The sequence below is a fragment of the Ciconia boyciana genome, chromosome 8 (assembly GCF_034638445.1).
Source record: "Ciconia boyciana chromosome 8, ASM3463844v1, whole genome shotgun sequence".
In the NCBI taxonomy this organism is placed as follows: domain Eukaryota; kingdom Metazoa; phylum Chordata; class Aves; order Ciconiiformes; family Ciconiidae; genus Ciconia; species Ciconia boyciana.
In genome coordinates, this window is record NC_132941.1 from 11,482,011 (window position 1) to 11,501,595 (window position 19,585).

At 45.4% G+C, this 19,585-nt stretch overlaps 1 protein-coding gene across 1 annotated transcript in view; it reads left to right on the plus strand.

The window, feature by feature from the left end:
* The first annotated feature begins 3,612 nt into the window (after positions 1-3,612).
* The window catches only part of HOMER2 (homer scaffold protein 2), a 59,731-nt gene continuing 43,758 nt past the window's right edge, over positions 3,613-19,585 (plus strand). Inside the window, exon 1 of the mRNA XM_072870269.1 lies at positions 3,613-3,704. Coding sequence (XP_072726370.1) covers positions 3,613-3,704 — 92 coding nt within the window. The remainder of the gene's footprint in view (positions 3,705-19,585) is intronic.

Genomic DNA, 19,585 nt, shown 5'->3' on the forward strand with positions numbered 1-19,585 from the left:
AAGGGAAATGTCACAGTTCTGTTGGAGTAAAAAAATGCAAATTTCATCAGTCTAGCTGGAAAAAAGAGAAAATCACAGTATTGAATATTTTATTTAATAGTATCTGCCACGGGAAATAGGGAGAAGACTGTCTTGAAGTATAATAGTTGAAAAAGACTAAACAGCAGGTTTTCTGAAATAAAATGATATCTAAAATAAAATAGAATGGCAAAAGAGGACAATAGTGAAAGCCAAACAAAAGGAGAGAACAGAAAAACTGAGAGAGAGGAAGAGACCGCTGAGCTCTTTGCTTTTCAGAATGCAGACTGGGTACACACTCCTGATTGCTAGATCAGTTTTCTGAAAAGGATATTCACCCTGTATCTAGGAATCAAAAAATTATATCTTTAGGAGGCCCATGGGAATAGGAGAGATTTCTCATCTAAAGAAGTTACATCCATTTACAGAATGGGGATATTTTTATTGCTCAGCTTGAATCATACCGAGGGATCCTGTGCCTTCAGTATTTTGAGTCTTCCTGAACCGTGCCACAGTAATAAGAGCACACTTGTGAATACTAAATGAGGACTGAATTACCATCATGTACACATCCTGCATTGGAGCCAAATAGGAAGTGAAATATCATGTCATATACGAAAGCTTAAGAACTGAATAATTTTGATAGCATATTTACAGTTCTCATTTATGGAGAATTCAAAATACTTTAAGAAAATGGAATACTAAATTATACTAAAATAATGTAAATCAATGGGAACTATACACAAATTAGGACTCTTTGTGACGGTGGAAGAGTTCAAGATGGAACTGTCTGTAGAGCAATCGCTTCATTCAATATTGATAATGTTGAACGGTTTGCATGAGATCTGGGCCTCATTCAAATCCAGAGGACTTTTACCATTGACTTAAATTGAGGACAGGACTTCATCCTCTTTTTGGCAGAGATAAGAGAACAACAACAGTGTGCCACACTTCAGCAAGAGGAATATCTCATCCATTTAGAAGAATAAAGGGAATTTCAGGTGAAGGGAGTGCACTTACAGAAACCCAAATACGAGCAGAAAACTGGGTTAACTTGCTGTCTGCCAGACCAAATGTCTCAGGGTCCTTGAGAAATGGGACCACAATTCTGTCTCAGAACCATCAGAAGACGGTTCTGAAAAGAGCATCAATCAAACGGGAAGACCTTACGAACAAAAGCAACATACAAAATCTTGTATTGTGCAAATTTCCCAGTCAATTATGCTTCCATAAGCTTAAGCTTTTTTTATAATTGGGGATGAAAATACACTCTTGAATGCAAGATTGGAAAAGATTAAAACATTAGAAAATGCTAAGTCACCTGCATTAACAATTTCCAATTTTCATCTTATCATGACACACGTAGTAAGTGCGTTACCCTATTTTGATCCAATTCCATGAGATATTTGTAAGTCACATACAGTGCTGGTTCATAAAACACAGTTTTCGGATACTCACCAAAATGAGCTAATTAATCAGAGAGGACTAAGACAACCCCTCTCTGATGAATGACATATGTAATTTAACAAAATGAATTAAATGATGTAAAACTGAGATAAAATAATCCAATTTATGGTGGGAGTTTTTTCCACAAGATTGCCAGGATGCTGTTTTTTCCCCTCGGAGAACGCTACCCCCCACTGTTTCCCCGAGAAGAGAGGAATGGTCATATCAAAGCAATATTCAAGGCTGCAGCCCATGGTGAACACGAAAGGATTGTCACTTTTGCCATGGCTATCCCAGCGGAAATGGAACCTCGCCTTCAGCTGGCAGAACGGGACATGGGAAGTCTTTAGATGCCCGTGATTAGGTAAGGAGTTAAGTCTCCTTCAACGTCCACAGCAACCATCTGACCACGGTAAAGAGAGCAGGTATGCTGGAGTGGTGTCATCCCATAGTCTTTTGAAAATGTCTGTGTAGTTCACCCTCCTTTTTTCCCCCACGGCATAGTCTTTATTTGAGTGTCTTTATTTTTTTTATAATCAAAATTCCATTTTGGTGTTCCAGACATCAGGAAATAGTTGTCTGTCAGAGTGGGAGACAGTTTTGTTGTCCATAGCTGGAAGGTGTTAGGTTGCTGGTTAAGTTTTCCTTTGAGGGTTCCCATGAGGTCCTCAGGTAATACTGGGGACAACCCCAGTTATTACACACAAAGTTAAAGCAAGCAAACATAAAGCCTTTCCTACAACTTCCAAACTTTCCTTGAAAGAAAGGATAAATCAACATGAGATTAAAAAAATTAAAATAATCACTCTTGATGGCAGGTTATTAATTATAACTTTGTGTGGGAGAAGTTAAAATCCTCTCTTATGTGTGAATTGGGCGTCTTCCCCGCAAAAGAATAACTGTGTCTGTGTAGCACAGTCCTACGAATACCCAAACGAGCAGGTCCGTGGCTTTCCTGTGGATTTGCGCTCTGTGATTGCCTATCAGATGTCAGTGTCACCCTCGGGGTTGGGCAGCCGTAACACAGCCCTTCCACACTAGCGCAATTTTTCCCTTCAGTGGAAAAGAATCATCCCTCTGTGTTCATGAAACCTATAGGGACATGATAGCTTTGGGACAGTGCCTGGCACAGATTTGCGGGGGGCTGAGGAGGGCCAAAAGAGGGGCAGTCCCCCCGTTTGTACTCCTGATGCAATTCGCCCTTCTGGATTGAGCAGCAGGCTGGTGGCTGGGTGCGGGACCCAGATCAGGACCGTGGGGCTGGGTCTGCCAGGGCCCATTGCCCAATGTGGCTGAACTTGCCCAGCGGCTCCAGAGCTCCTTGGGACAGCGGGGCGGGCACGCTCCCTTTACTTCCCCGGGAAAACGGATGAAAAGCGTGAAAAGGCAGGGGGAGGGCTCGGTGGTGGGGGAGAATGGCCTGCCCGTGTTTCACAAGCCGTCCCCCGGCGGCGATATCGCCTCGGGGTCGAGAGGGCATCCCCGGGATCCGCTCTCCGACCGCAGCCGTGCCCGCGCCGCGGAGCAGGGGCTGTCGGCGGGGCGCGCTCCCGGTGCGGGACAGCCGGTCCGGGGACAGGCGGTCGGGAAGCAGCCGGTCTCCCGGGGAATCCGGTCCCGGGAGGAGCATGACCGGGGCCGCCGGTCTGGGCTGCCCCCTCTCGCCGTCGGGGCTTCACGGCAGCGGGCGGGGCCGCTCGGGGGGCACCCCCGCAACTTCACCCGAAGTTTCCTCGCCGCCCCGTCCCCCTCCGGCGGGTCGCACCCCCCCCCGGCACGGACACCGGGGGGGACACGAGATGCTGAAGCCTCCCGCCGGGGCTCCTCGCTCCCCATCCGGGGCACGAACCCCCCGCAGTGCGACTCTCGCCGCCGCCGCCTGCCGGGCCCGGGGCGGGGAGCGGAGGGGCCCCGGGGGCGCGCCCCGCCGCCCCGCCCCGCTCCGCCCCGCCGCCCCCGCGCTGCCGCCTCGCAGGGCGGCGGGTGCCGCGGGAGGCTGCTCGGTGCCGCCGCCGCCCGGGAGGGAGGTTATGTAAGGGAGGAGGGAGGCGGCGGCGGGAGGAGGAGCAGGACGCCTCGCCGCCGCCGCCGCCGTGCAGCTGGGCAGCCGCAGCCAGCCGGGGCCGGTGCCGGTGCCGGGGCGGCCGCATGTGCGAAGTGGGGACGCGGCCGCCGCTGGCCGCCGAGCGCGGGGAGCCGCCCGGGGGTGCCGCCGCCGCCGAAAGGTGCCGAGACATGGGGTGAGTCCGCCGGGCCCCGGCCCCGCGTGGGCGCCGCGTCCCGCCCCGGCCCCGCGTGGGCGCCGCCTCCGCCGCCCCGGCCCCGCGCCCCGACCCACGCGTGGGCGCCGCCTCCCGCCCCGGCCCCGCCGCAGGTGCGCCCGGCCGCCGCGAAGCGCTGGGAGAGCCCGGTCGCCCTGCGAGCGCTCCCCACACCCGGCGTTTTCTAACGTAATTAATCATTTACCGCCCGCTCGGAGCGGCGGCGGGCAGGCTCCCGCCCGAGCCAGCGGCGGAGCGGGCACGCAGCGGAGGAAAAAACCCTGCCGGCACCTTGCCGGTGGCAAAATCCCCGCTGGAATAAGCGGGGAGGAGCTGGGGGTGTCGCGGCCCGGGGGAGGCTGGTGCGGGGCCGGGGAGTCCGGTCCCTGGCCGGGAAGCCGGGGGATGTGCGCGCCGGTCTGAGCAGCGAGTTCATTGTCAGATGTTTCATGCTCTGGTTCAGCGAGAGCTCTCGGCTGCTGGAGGCACACGGTAAACTTGCCTGAACTGTGCCAGTTGTTCGATAATTTGTGTAAATATTCCCCCCTCCCCGCCTTGTTTTTTTTTTTTTTTTAACGTGCCAGAAGTCTCTGATCACATGTGATGGCCTCTTGGATAATTCATCTTGATCTTTCCAAAAATCAGTCCTGCATTTTTCCTGTCCTCTAACTTTAACGGGACAAAAGCCAAATGCTGGCATTAGAGCAGTCTGTGAACTAAATATCAGGAAACAGAGGTTAACGTTGTGCTTTTGGCTTGAACTATATATAGGTTTGAGATCCTCTCGACCAGAATGTCTTGGGGGATTCCAAACCCACACATTTAATTTGCTTTATTTTTATCCTATTATGTTCTCTTACACCTTTTCTCCTCCTTGCCTCTCCTCACCCCCCTGTGGCAAGGAATCGTTCTCCAGTTTTTGAGCTTCCTCATGCTGCTTCCAACTATGCAAACTCCCACTATACATTTCTTTATTATTGTCAAAGTGATATAATTCGAGACAATATGGATAAATAATGAATTAAAATGCCATGTGTGTGTCTGAACTTGATACCCAGGAGTACTGAATAGAGGTACAGGGGCAGAGGGAGAAATAAGATCTGAGTGAGTATCTCCCCGTGTTTCGCTTCAGGATTACAAGGGGCTTGTCTGCTTCTTAATTATGTAAAGTTGCACCGGAAAATAAAACAGAACTATCCTTGGGGTTGGAGAAGGAAGCATCAAAACCTGGCTGGAGCAGCGCTGCCCCGCTGAGTCCACGGTGGTCAGAAACATCCATCCAAGGGAAACTTGCCTCCGTCATTTTACCTGGGTGTCTCTAAAGGCAAATATTTTTGTTGTCGTCATTTTTAACCGTTTCCGTACTGGTAGATCAGTTTAGCTGAAAAGTTCAGCTGTGGCTTGGAGAGAATTGAGTGGAAGGTCGCAGCGGTCCCCACCCCCTTCTGTAAGTCAGTCGTAGCTCTGGGCTCGGCGTGGTCCGGCTCTGCCTCCAGAGCTGTTCAAGCTGCGAAGGACTTGAACGCTTTTGAGCGCTCTGGTTGTGCTCATGTCTGCGCTGCTACGTACGCTGTGTTGGGTCATGCGGACTTGTACAGGTATGAGGCACGTCCACCAGTTTAGTTCAATATCCTGATTTAATGTGCTTCACTTCAAGTAAGTTATTTCAGTCTTATGCCGGTGCCTGTGAGATCAAGCTCCCAGCATCATTCCTTCCCAGGGTTTCAGCGTGGGCTGTACACACTCACACACTCTGTACAGAGTGCAGATGAGGTGGTTTTGGATATACAGTTTGCCAGTGTCTCACATCATTATCTTGCCATTCACCTTTCTGATACAGAGAACTTGAAAGTACATTCATGATAGTGTTATTGCAGCCAGCAATGTGGCTCAGCACATGTGACACAGGAGCAACCCCCCCAGGTTCCTTCCTGTTCTATCTCTGCTGGCAAATCCTTCACCTTTGCGTGTGCCAGCTTTTCCTTCTGTGAAATGGGCACCTCTGTACTCATAGGTCTTAGTGTAGCATGTTGTGATCAGAGCACAGAGCTCAATCCTTCTTACTTGGAAGGATATATTTTGTCCCAGGCATTCCAGCGGGATTTACTTCCTGGGCACGTTTTGGTGTCACATATGGGGCACATTCTTACAGAGATTGTGACAATAACTTGACTCTTAGCTCTTAAAATATTTTTTCTTTTTTTTTTCTTTTTTTTTATTCCTGGGGGTGACCATTGCTAAGGATTCATTTAAATGCTGCCTATGGATTTGGCAGTGACTAATGGTGCTATGAAATCTGATATAGCTACTCAAGCTCAGCAAAGCTATTTAAATTGCTTATTAGCTGTGGGCTGAGCTATTTAAACTGTTGTTTTAGTTCAACTTACTAGGTAGCAAGTTTTACAAAAAGAGTTTTACAAAAGTAATTTACATGTTTAAAATAATTAATGCCTGTAATTCAGGGGATGTGAAAACAATGTTGTAAAAAAAAAAAAGTGTCCAGGCAAAAAAAAAAAAAATCTGCTTCAGTGCCCATTAAAGTCAATGTGAAGGTTCCTGCTGGCTGAAAACCATTGTCTTTGGGTCAAGCCACTGTTAAGGATCTCACTGGACAAATGTTTACTTTAAAGGGAGCAAATCTTTTCCTAAATCACCACTTTCTTCTACCCAGCATATCTGGTAACTGCTGTTACCTCAGTAATCTCAGAGGTTGAACTTTAGCTATTTGAGAACCACAATGTAATGCATTTCCAGCTGTAGAAATCTGTGTCTGAAAATACCACTTGACTTGTCTCTTGGTGCTGCAAGCCAAGGGCTAACGCAACCAAAGAAGTGGCTCGCTTGTCTATAGCTCTGATTTTAGTGAGCTGTACCTACTCATCTAATAGCCGTGGTCTGATTCAGTTTGACCTGAATTTACATGGTCTAAGCTAACTTCCCAGTTATGAAGATGCTTCAGGTTTAGTTATTAGATGATTGAAGGAGGTATTGGATAGCTGCTTCATCTGTGCTTACATTCTTTTACTATTTTCATTTATTTAGTATCTTTGTATTTCCTTATCTGTCTGTTACAAAAGATTTCTTGTTATGAGGCATGTGACAAGTATCCAGTTTGGATTAGACCTATAAATCACTTCACTGCTGCTGAAGCTGTTATTTATATTATCTGTTGGATTAAAACTCAACTAATTTAAATACCCTCTAGCAATAAAATTGAATTTTAAATCTGTTTTATAAATCATATCAAAATGAAAATCAGGCCTCTGAGTGTTCGAAATTATTGCAGAAAGCTGTACAACAATGTAGAAGTGTGTGTTATACAGGTTAATGATGAACTAGCTCATAGCACACATTTCTTCTGGCTGATATGAGATGGCTTCTCTGTGCTGCTTCCACAGGAGCTAATGTAGTAAATTAGTCCTGTCTGGCTGGGATCCATCCGTACGTCCCCCAGGTGGGCTTTGAGCCCACACCTTCCTCCAGGAAGGTGGGAAAAGGCAAGTTTCCAAGTCTGGATCAAGCAATGAAGTAACCTCATCTTAAGGAGACTGGACTCATGAACAAAACTCTGTCCCTCCTGTAATATTTTCATGAAAAGGTGCAGTTAGGGGCCTATATTTCTGAGAGCAGTCATATGTAATGTTTTTATTATGCAGTGACATTTAAGAGCATCAGGAAAGTCTGCCTTGCACTCTTCCCTTCTGCTGTTGGTAATAGTAACATCCATTGGCCAACACACAGCTTTATTTGGGGAGTAAAGGCAAGCAAATGGGAAGACGAGGAAAGAAGAAGGTGAAGGAAGCAGAAGATGTGATGAAGCTAGTGTTATAGGAAGACGTTAATTTTGGACGGTGTTCAAGCTGGCCTTTCCCGGTACCAGCAGTACTTTAGATACCATGGTGATAAGCTTCGCCTAAGAAGCTCTGTAGCGGGGAATAGCATGTTGCAGAGGAAGTTCACCTTGGCCATCGTCCAGCTTCCGCTGAAATCCACGGGAGTCTCGCGCCGGCTCCCTCCAAAGTTTGGCTGAGCCATCTGTCCACAAGGGAAGGGACATCCTGGGACCCCAGGAGTGGTGGGCAGGTAACAACATCCAGCTTTCACTGCAAAGCAGGTGTCCCGCAAAGCAGGGCTGGGACAAGTGTATGCCCAAATGCAGCTGAGTTGGTACTGTGAGCTCAGGGACTCTTTTTTGAGGTTTTAAGGTCAGCAGCTTCAGTTCAGCTCCTAGCATAGCTCAGGGGGGCAGATTATATCAGGCATCATCCAACTGGTGATGGTGTTGGTGTTCAAGGAAAGGGACTGAGATTTGATAGATGCTGAGGCTGTTCATCTCATGATTTTTGAAGCAGCTGGCTGGGAATCCTTGGTTCTTCACAGCCTTGGTTCCTTATGTAGCTATTCCCATTTTGCAGAGTGGGTATAAACGGCTGCTGTTCTGACTTGGAGAATGTGGTATCTCTGTGTACAGATACAGGTGTCTGTATAAAATCCAGTGGAAAAGTCAGGTCCAGAGAACTTTGAGTTCTGGAGCAGTATGTTGGGTTCACTGAAATGAATGGGAAGACTCTGTTGACCTCAACAGCATGTATAAAACCTGTTATATGTAGTTCCTTTCTTATATTTAACACAATTTAAGTAAGATTAGAGAGGCATGGAGCTTGGTGGGGTGGGGAGAAGCAAAAAAAAAAAAAAGAGTAAATAGCTAGATCGTCATAAGGATTTGTGTATGCTTAGGATTTTGGTGTGGTTGCATTCAAGTGAATGAACAAACCTGTAACGTTGGAGTGTTTCATCCAAGTCTGCCATCAAGTGAGAGACCTTGTTGCCTCTCACACAATTATATGAGGAGTCTGTAACAGTGCAGATAGATGCACGTAACTGAATTTGGGCAAAAATCTCCTGTGTGAATAAGCTCCAAGGAAAACATGGGATTGGGAGAAATTACGAAACAAGCTAATAAAAGAGTAGCAGAAAGAAATGATGAAGGAATGATTGGCATGAAAGATACAGTGGGTTAAGAAAAAAAATCGTAGGGTCTGCTAGAGGTAAGTTCAGCAAATTACAATAGGAAAAATCTGCCAGTACCATAACTAGTTTGAGTGCCCTGGTGCAAACTTCACCAAAATTTGCTCACTTAGACAATGCTGTAGAAAGAGTGAACAGAAAGAAAACTTAATGCTAAGAGAGTGATCATAGTCAAGTTGCTTTCAGCTACTAACCTAATTAGTTACTGCTGTTAATTTGATTATCACTTGAGAAAAAACTTATAAATGAAATATCCTCCACAAAGTTGGGATGTCCCTCAAGCCCTTCTTTCTATTTGAAAAGAGGATGGTGAGTAGGTCTCCTGGTAACAAAGGCATCATTTGAAGTGTTAAAAAGAATTATTTGATGCTCAGTTCCTTTAAACTGAAAGTAGTTATAACTGGTTCAAGATCTGACAAAGTGTCTTAAACTGTTCAAGCATATTCCCAGCATGACTGAAAGAGGCAGAGAGGAGCAATGAGTTTGCTGAGAACCCAAGAGCAAGGGCATCAGCCTGGTTTTGCACCTAGATTTTCTGCAGTGCTGTGTATTCATTTGGCTCTATTAATGCAGTGCCTACAATAAATAGCCTCACCCATGAACATATATTTAAGGATGCGTAAGCATTTTGAATCAGCTGTTGGTTTTCCTATTGACTTTGTGATAGGGTGTGTGCAGAGTGGGAAGGTCCTCGGTCCTGAAGGTTGCTACACGGTCAGATCTCTGCCTGCTTTCACCTTGAATGCTGTCCATTGCGTTTGTGCACTTTGTGCACTGCAAATACAGCCTATGACTTGTTTATACTGTGTTTTGGTCGTGGCTCTTTAGGATGTAAATGTGCTTAGGGGAACGTATTTCAACTATGTTCCCCTCATAATTCAGCTGTACACTGTAAATAGCTGACAATCCTGTTATTAAATCTCAGAATGTGACAAGGGCACTGCCTTCAAACGAAGACAGGAAGCATTTAAGCTTGAGCATTAAAGAAGCACTTTTAATGGCAAGAGCAATTAGGCAGGGAATAGACCATTAGTATCAGGGCAGGTTACTGCTGTGCCGTAGCCCCACATCATCCAGCACAGGTTGGCGATGCTGTGAGTAGGGGTTGTGTAATATGTACTCATGCAAAATGTACAAGATGAGATTGGATGATGCAGTTGATCTTTGATTATATTTTTGATGACACATCCTAGCTGCTCTCTGCCTGTTTGTAAGAGAAATCTGCCCGCTGCTGCTGGCTTGGATGCTCTGTGCTTAGCTCATGTGTGACATGAGTAGCTGGCTGCTTACTCCTCATTGACGTAGCAACTATTAGAGGCTATTGGGCCCTCTTGCATCACTTGGAAATGCTTTGTAATGGTAATTTTGCCACTGGGGTCAGGATTAAAATGAAGATAAAATTTTAAATAATTGATGCTTGAGGCGTTTTAGGATTTGTTTGAAAAAATTGATGTTGCTGGATGACATCACCAAGCGGGACAGCCTGCTTAATGACTCATAGGGGAGCAGGAGGCTCTGCTGTGTAGGTGTTTTAGGATTTGTGAGCTTCATGTTGAAGGCTGGCAAGTCTGGGAGCTTTAGCTGCAAAACAACTGTGGCTTTATCATAGAGAAAAGCGAGCAGATTTGACACAGGGGAAAGAGGGCCTGGCAATGGAGTTGTGAGCAGAAGTGACTGCTGGTTACTGTGCAAAGCTTGTTCGCTTCAGTGGCAATGCATCCTCCTTTCCTGCCTCCCCCACCCACTAGTCCGATTTTATTTATTTGATGTGGCTTACCAAAATGCAAGATTGTAAGAATTTCTGAAGTGACAAACTGTTTTCTTTCCGTCTGGAAGTTTCACTGCAGCCTACAGGATTTAGAAACTCAAACCCTGCTGCAATTCAAAAAGAAATTTTCTGTAGAAGTTGCACTCTTCTGCCTACGCATCAAGGGGCCTGAGAGAGCCCTCCAGAGCAGCTAGGTGTTGTTCCCTGTTAGCATTTGCATTTATAATAGTAGAAGTCCTGCAACTGCATTCTTATCAGGCGAGGTTTAGTACATCAGTGCAGCAAGACAGCAAAGGCCCCTTTGGAATATGTCTAAAAATATGTAACCAGCTTGTACAATATTTTTTCCTAAAGCTACTTCTAGTTGTACTGAGGATCCTTCCTTGTGGACTGTGAAATGGTGTGTATGAGTAATTACTGTATAAATACCTGTTTGCTTTTGCTTAACACTTTGCAGTAGATCCTCATCAGGTATGGAACACTCTATTTTGGGGAGGGGAAAAAAAAATTTAAATTGTGCATGGCTCTGAAGGGAAATGTTAATTTTATTATGTGGAGGTGTGAGCATCTTATTTTCAGTATTCATTACTGATTGTTTCATCCCTGGAAGAAGGACAGGTAGTGTAGCCAGAGCTGGGATTATTCAGCAAGGCTTTTCCTTTTGAAAAGAGTACTTCAAGATGCACGCTGTCTCTCCTTCAGATTAATTGCATTGCAGTGGCTGACTCAAGTTCTTCGCTTTTGGTGAGTTGCTCTGTAATATGTAACAGCAACACTTTGTTGTTGCCTTTGTTTCGTTCCCCGGTTTTATTAGGCTTTTGTATTCCAGCTTCCCACTATAAATCTGTTGCACACATCTAAAATGTCTCCCTGCAGTTGTTTAAGTGGGAACATGTGATCTGTTTTGTGATATTGAAACTATCAATGAGAGCATTTGAAAAAAACCAGGAGAAATGCTCTGAGAGGAGACATGCAAAACGTCACCGACCAGCACTTGGGGTTGCGCTGGGGCTCCTGGCTGCTTGGAGGAAGTGTGGGTAAACCTGGGGAGAGGCTGACTCCTTATTATTGTTTATTTCAGAGACGGTGATGTCTAAAGACGAGGCAGGAGCTCTGTTCTGGTGGGTAGTTCAGACACCAGCGCAAAGATGGCAACAGCGTAGTTGTCCCCTTGTCTCTGCCTTGACATTGCCCCCTCTCTAACCAGGATGTACCTATGTGCTGCGCCTCCAGGTAAAGCCCCCACCTCTCACGCCTTCACGTAGTCCAAACCCCTGGTAGCTCCAAAGCCGAAATACTCCTCCCTGACCTGCCAGGAGGTTTCTGCCCAGACAGGGCAGCCCCAAGGTGCTCCTGGCCACAACGTACACCCAAGGGCACAACCGTTGCCCTTGGGTATACAAGGGAGAAATAAAAGCGTCTTTGGACTCAACTTGTGTACACGTATAATCCGATGATTGTCATAATAATCCCCTCTCTTCCAGCTGGGATAAGGATAAATTTATTGTTTTATGAAACAATAAAGGAGATTTAGTTGCCTAAAACTTTACAGCACACAGATGAATGAGAGCTCTCTCTTTTCATGCTTAATTTATTTTGTGTTTGACAGCTGTTTGTCACTTATGCAGTCCATTACAGGAGATAGCTACTTTTCTGTGGCCTGCTGTTTATAGAGGTAGTCTTTATGAACTTGTATTTGAGGGATGTTCTAAAAATGCTAATACATACAAAGGGTGTCTAATTTGGTTTATGGTTCTTTTCAAGATGAACAGAAACTGGCTTGACTGAGAACAGGGATTTGACACTTCACTACACCCACCCAAATTCAAGGAAATTCAATTAAGAGCTTGACTCTCTAGTCTCAGTTACAATGAAACACAATAGCTGTGGAGCAAGTATCAGATCCCACCTTGCGGAAAGGGAGCTGTTGGTTTGGGAGTTACTTGGGGTAGACGGGGAGGCTGCTTGCCTCCTCCCAGGCAGATCTAGAAGTGTGCGTGAGTCCGTGCTTCCTTGGGGAGCTTTCCTGTCCCTCTGTGCCTCTTCCACCTTTCTCTGTGCTTTGGAGCAGGGGAATGAGTGTTTGTGCATAACGTGAAATTCCACTTTGTCTTTTGAGAGATCCAAAGGACAAATAATGCCTTTAAAGTTGCCGTGCGATCCTCAAAGACATTTCCTGGACAGAAAGATCTGAGTATTTGTTTTTTGAGACCTTCAAAATTGTGTATTATGGAAGATGCATCAGCTTTCAAGGACTTAGTTGTATGCAGCCTGATGCTCCCAACAGTCTCCCTCACCATGCTTTGCCACCCCAGACTTCTCTGCAAAGCCTGTAGTTTTGCAGAGGGCTGTGGGGAGGGCTTCCTTTCACAGCTGGACCGAGCTCCTCATGAAGCCTGGGGTAAACACCTCTCCTGCGCTTGTGGTTACCTGCTTTTCCCTCTACAGGGAAGGTCTGTTCTGAATTTTTCCATCTCAGGGCAGTAATCCTGCATTTGTATTGTTCAGATCTTTGCAATAACTTTTCTCCATTGAGTGAGAAATTAGCATTTCAAATTCTATGGGGGAGAAGTTGCCAAAGTTTTTATATTTTAAGCTTAGAGTTTGGAACAGAATCAAAATATCTAATCCACTGTGCATTCCCTGTTTGGTCTTTCCTCCCTGCCTTATGAATTGGCATTCTTGTCCTTAAGACATAGAGCAATATTGTGCGACCCTATAAGGCTTCTCCCATGAAATACCACAGTAACGTTGCACGGATTTGCAACACATTTTCAAATAACTGTTAAATTAGCATAAGTGACATGAGGTTGTACTGGAAAGAGTTTATGCTCGTCAACTGCTTTACAGGATGACCTCTGAATTATTGGCCAGAAGAGAAAATAGACACGACTGCTGGGAACGATTTGGGATGGTTCAATGCTGCCTGTTATTCCTGAAAAGAATGACTGATTTCCATGAGTTAAACAGGGTGGTCCAAACTTTGCACCTTGGATCTAAGTTACTTTTCCTCCCTTTCTTTTATTTTTCCGTCTCCTTTTGGCACTCCTCCTTCCCCCGCGGTGACATTGGAGCTGCCACAGCTCTCTGCGGGGAGGACAGCCCAGCCGGTGCCTGGGATGGCAGCAGCTCCGAGCGTGGGTCAAAGCGTTGGCTGGGGAGGCACATGGGAAAACACGGGGCTAGTCTGGGTTGTCTAGGGAGAAATGGGCAGCTGCAATGCTCTTTTGCTGCCTTTCAGGGGTAGTAAAGCTTACTAAAAGAAAACTGTGGTTAGAGAGATTTGTAAATAGAGGCCTTACAAGTCAAATCAATTTAATTCTTGGGGTGCTAAAGTGTGAATGTGCAAAAAGCATAGTAAGAATTTCTCACCAATTGGCACCTTATCCTCAGTGGCTGAGTGAGTACTTGATCCATTCTGCATACTAACACCAGGCACTAATTTTAGATCACAGGAACTACGAAGAGTGCAGTTGCTAGTTCTTGACTTGCTATATTTTACTTATGGCAAATAGAGGAAGCTGGTGCATAAACTTTTTTCTCTCCCAGCAAGGGAGGTGTCTGCCTCCGCTAGCAAGGCATCTCCTACCATGAGAGTGCACTCAAAACAAATTACTGCAGAATACAAGACATGATCTTCAATCCTATTTTGAAACAAACAAATGTTCAGAATTTTGTCCTGAAAATGAGGCAAAAAATAATTTAAATTGTGTAATATCGGTTATTATTCCAGCATAAAAGTCTGTCTAGAATTTATTGAGCTGATTTTGCTCACATCTGTTTGGTATAAATAAGCAGTAACTTAGAGCAGAAGAGGATCAGGTCTCCTGCATGTACTATCCCGTTGTTTTGAAGGGTGAATTCACTGCTGCATAAATCTCATAAAAGGTTCAAAGCCCCACAGCAGAAGTATTAGTAAAGGACGCAGCCATAAGCAGGTTGTGTCATCTGGGATGCGTGTCAGCCTGACGTATTATCCATTGAGTGCTTTGTTTGCATTTAGTAAATACGATGAGCTACCGGCTTCGTGCTGAAGTAGCACTGCAGAACTTAGCAATGGCTTATCCAGTCGGCAGTGAGCAGGATGCGTCTCTGGTCGCCATCCAGCCGGTTTGGTTTGTTTCACAGGACTGCTGGGGCGTAGTTCTGTCCTCTTGCAGTCGATTCCTCTTTTGGGAGCAGACATGGGGACAGGTAAATGCATATGCTGCATGTATAGCCCTATTCCAGAGACCCTACTGTCCGTGGATTGGGCAGTCCTCCAGTGCATTTGCAGGGCCCAGGGTATGTGGGTGTGTGGCTACCTTTCAACGTAGGACAATAACTTCAGTGTGTTTTCAACCAGAGAGCAGAGAACACTTTAGAAAAAAATACCAGGCAAAGAAAGCACATGTATCGGTGTTGCCAACTCACAGGGCAGCCGGCCTATCAAGCAGCAAATAGTGGCAACTAAATAAGGGCAACGCAGAATAGCTAAAATGAGGCATGTTATCCCCTGGCTATCACAGCATCGCTGCACTCCAGCTGAGGACCCAGTACACAGCCGGTTTCATCAATAACTGTGCGATACCCGCAGGCCCTCGCGCCTGCACCCAACGGGAATTCTGGGAGAGAGCCCAACCCCGGTGTGCCGGCCCATCCCAGCCCATCGTTTTTATCCCAGTTCATGGAAAAATTATTTTAGATCATCTTATCACTTTAAACATTTTGGTAAGTGTTAATATACTTTCAGTGCAATGGAAATAATCACCATATGGCTGTAAGACTTGCCATCTGTGCAGAGACACTGAAATACAATTAGTCCATGTAGGCCATTTATCAATCTATAAGTGACAATATTCACAGTCCTGGCAACTTTGGCTGCTGACAGAATCAGCACTTGTATAGGCCTACCTGTCTGGCCTTATTACGATCAATATATAAATGAGACAGAAAAAATCATGTCATTCAGCTATGTCCTTCACCTTTGACAGAAATAAAAAAAAAGTCTATATTGGTGTAAATGAGACTGAGGAAATGTTATGCCTTAATTTTTGCACTAATTGGATTTTTATGTCTAGTAGACCTTAATTTTATAAGGCAAAGCCAGATTTACTTGCAGTCTTTCAATCAAGAAATACTGGCAGGATGGAGTATGTCACAGGGGAAAAAATTATTATTAAATCCTCTCCTGTTGTATTAACTTCCAAGGCACAAAAAGCTAAATGTTAGCAACATGAGAAGCGTGATCATTAGCATCATACAGGTAAGATTCTATTCTTCCAAGGTTTCTTGTTTGACTTCAGAAAAGTGAGAAGATGGCTTTTCAGCAGAGTGAATAATTTTTTGAAATAAGGTCAAGGCCTTTTTACTTTTAAATTACTAATGATCTGATGCTATCAGGGGTCTGACTTTTGACCGCTGCTGCAGAGCTAGCCCCTGGCGGGTGTCCTAGCTGGGCTGCTCAGGACTGTTAGCCTCCTTAAAACTTGGGTTAGACTTGTAATGGCTAATACATATCCAGAAAATGAACTTTTTATTTGATTTTCCGTATTACCCAGGCTCATCTTGCGTAATAAGTTTATAATAAGAATGTGTGCTATGTTTTGTTTATTCTACAAATTTTCAGCCAGCCCACACTAATTTTTTAGACTGTGCTGACATGAGAATGTCTTTTTTTTTTTGTCCGCATATTTGCATTATAGCCCGTAGTTACGGAACCTGCATCGCATGAAAAGTGCTGATACTTGAAATTAAATCCTCACATAGCCCACACCTCGTATAACCTGTACTTCACATAACCCACAAAGTTGGAGGCATTGGCTTGCAGAAATCAGAAGTGCCGAGGGAGCAGGACTGCAGGGAGCAGAAATAGGGGGCTGTTGAGGTTCAGGAATTTCTGGCATAAGTTTCTCCCAACATTACCTGCAAATATGCAGTTTTCTTTACTGTGGTGTTAGCAAGTTGTAGGGGTTTAGTTTTGTGGTTTTACTGGTGTGGAGTTTTTTATGGCAATGGGAGTAGTGGGGTTTTTTTCTTTTGTAGATACTGTGTTTCTCATGTATAACCTGTTGGTTAAGTTTTTCAGATTTAGTAGTTTTTCTCTCTGAAGCTCAGGAGATTACCAGAGGATCTTCATTTTTGTGTTGGGGTTGCTGACAGCTTTTTATACTAACAAATAAATGTACATATCTGAGATCTGTACTGTAAATCTGATGGCAACAGATGGTGTTATATTTTTAAAGATTAAAGTGAATAACATTAGAAATTTCCTTTGTATTTTTATCTTGAAGCAGAAGAAATGTGTCATTGCGTGATCTTATTGGCTGCTAGTAAATACATTAGTTTCAAGAACCGTGTCCCCCAGTTCCTTAGAGAGGTGCTGCCTGTGTGCTAGCAGCAACCAAAATACTCTGGTTGTTGATTCTATTAGTCTATTAAAATTGCCAGAAAATGGAAATCTGCTTTCTTCCACATAGTCTAATTTAAACTGCATTGGTGGGGAATGACGCTGGCTTTAGCTGTGCTCCTATGTGCTCAACACCTTGCGCTTTCCTGACTGCAGCTGTGGAGTTCTTGGCTGTGAGCACAGGGGATGCGCTTGCACTGGAACCTCTCTTGGCTGTTTTTAATACACTGTCTTTGGTGGTCTTGACTGCATTTGGTGATTTTTGACTTCTAGGTGGATTGCTCTAGAAGGAGGCTGGTAGCAACAAATCTGTTTAAACATGGCACTGCTGTTGCCAGCCCGGTGCTGTCCTTAGCACGGGCAAGTTGATACATGTACTGAAACACAGTGCCAGCATTGGTTTGCATCTTTCTAATCCCTTACAGAGTAAATTGCTTATTCTTTAATTGCTTTTAATTTTTACATGCCTTTAAGTTTCATTAAAGGCATGCATCCTTGTATTAAACCATCTGTTGGCACCCTTTTTGCTGTCTAATAAAGTACTCAGACCTGGGTGTTTAGCCCAGGTGCCTTGGCAGCATCTCCGGTCCCAGTGTGTACCCAGCACAGGGTGCGTGCCGTGCCCTGCCTCTCCTGCCTGCACGTGGTGGTGGCCACCGGGACAAGCAAAGCCCTATCGTTTTCTTCTGACATTATGGTTGGTAGAATTCCTTATTTGATCCTTTAGGCAGTAGATCAAAAAGAGTTACACAACTTGTTCTTTAAACTGAACCGATTGGCTTTTTTTTCCCCCTAGTGTAAGTGGAAGAAAAGCCTCAGGGGAGAGCATTTGAATAGGGTATGGGAAAGCATATCGATAATTACATGCATGGATTAGTGCACAAAAGTACTCCCCTTCAAGGATCCACTTAGTTCTGTGGCATTTGAAATAATGGAGTGTTTAATCATATTATTTTGCAATAGTGAGGCTTTGATTATGCTACTGATTAAAATCAACTTTTCAGATTTCTTTGTGCAAAGATAACCTCAACTGCCATGCAAATTCTTACAGCATGGGAGAAGAAAAAGTCCTAAACATAAGGATCGTGCCCTGGTGGTGTCAGTGGGTTTTACATGCACAAACACATACATGGTCTTTCACTTCAGTCTTAGGTTTGTAGCTACAATGTATTTTGATCATATATCCTCTGACGTTTAATATCTTCGTTTTTTAAATAAACGCCAAATCACGTGCACAACCTCAAAGTATCCCCAGCCTTCTGCCACACAGAAGACATAGTGCGAAGGATTAATAATAATAATAAAGACTCCACTAGCATGCTAAAGGATTTTCCTGCTGGTTTAGTAATGCAAAATAAACTACTCTCTTCCTCCAACATTGTGTTTACATTATTTTCTACTCTCTGATCGTTTCTCACCAATGCTAACTCTAGATGTGTATGGTGTCTGATGTGGGGTGAGGAGGCCCAGGAGCGACTGGGGCTGCTGGCACCTCTTCTCCCCCGGGAAGGCCAGTGCTGGGGGCTCCTGGGCCGTGCTTGTGGGGTGGGTGAGGGCTCGGAGGAATGCTGCTTCTTGTTTTTGGATGGTGCTCGAGGAGCTTGACACAGTTCAGAACTGTACACTGGCTCCTTCTTTCTCCTTTGTAAAACAAACCAAGCCACCCCCATGGTGTTTTACCTGTGCATGAGAAAATTCATGGTGGCGCAGAGCTGTGGTTTCGTGCGGGTTCGGTTGGGCTGCTCTGACAGCAGCAGAGCCTGATATGTGCCCCGTGGGGGTGAGCTGAGTGTTTCCCGCACGTGGGGTACCCCTGGGCCGGCTCAGCCCTGCACACCCCGCCATAATGAGCTCCTGTGGGGTCCCTCCTGCTCCAGCCTCCCGGCGCTGCGGCAGAGGGTCTCGCCGAGAGCTTTCCAGAGCAGCCCCTAACACGTAAAATGCAAAGCTAGTGCGTGGCGGTGCTTCGTCCTTCCTAACACCAACTCTGTGGGGTAAATTTTGGCGCATGCACACAAGTCTGCGACCCAGAGCCCGGGGAGCTGTAACAAACCTGGTGTTCCCTGGGTTTGTGCCTGGGTGGGGACTGCTGGCACTGGGCACGGTACAGAGGGCAGCTGCTCTGCCTCTCCTACAGGCTTGTGCTCTCTACTCCAAGATTTACGCTTTCAATTTACAATAGCAATCTCTCGCTGAAATATTACAATGCAAACATTGTGCACAGAGGAGGCTGTGCTAAAAGCATTAACTCTACTGGAGCTGGGGCGAACCCAGAGGATGTAATTTTTAACCGATCCAGAGAAATAGGAAGGCTTTGGGGGGCTGTGTATGTGCTGATGCAGCCTCATTTGTCAACAAGGGTAGGAGAGGTGCTGAGGGTAAACAGAGTACAAGTATTTTTTTTTCAGTTTAGTAGGGTTTGAATTTATCCCTATGCAAATGGGAGGCTGTGTAAACATTACCGGGGGTGCAGATTTATGGATCCTCTCTCACTGTCTTCTCAGGAAAAGTCTCTGAAATAATCGGAGTAACGCAACCAGTTTCACACACATATGCCTCAACTTGTTTTTTTCTAATACATAACCTTACCTGTGGAGGATTAGTTCAGGGTCCTCTCAGTTCCTGTCACTTACGTATGAGTGTTTATTCACAGTGTCTTGGAAGTTTAATAGCTGT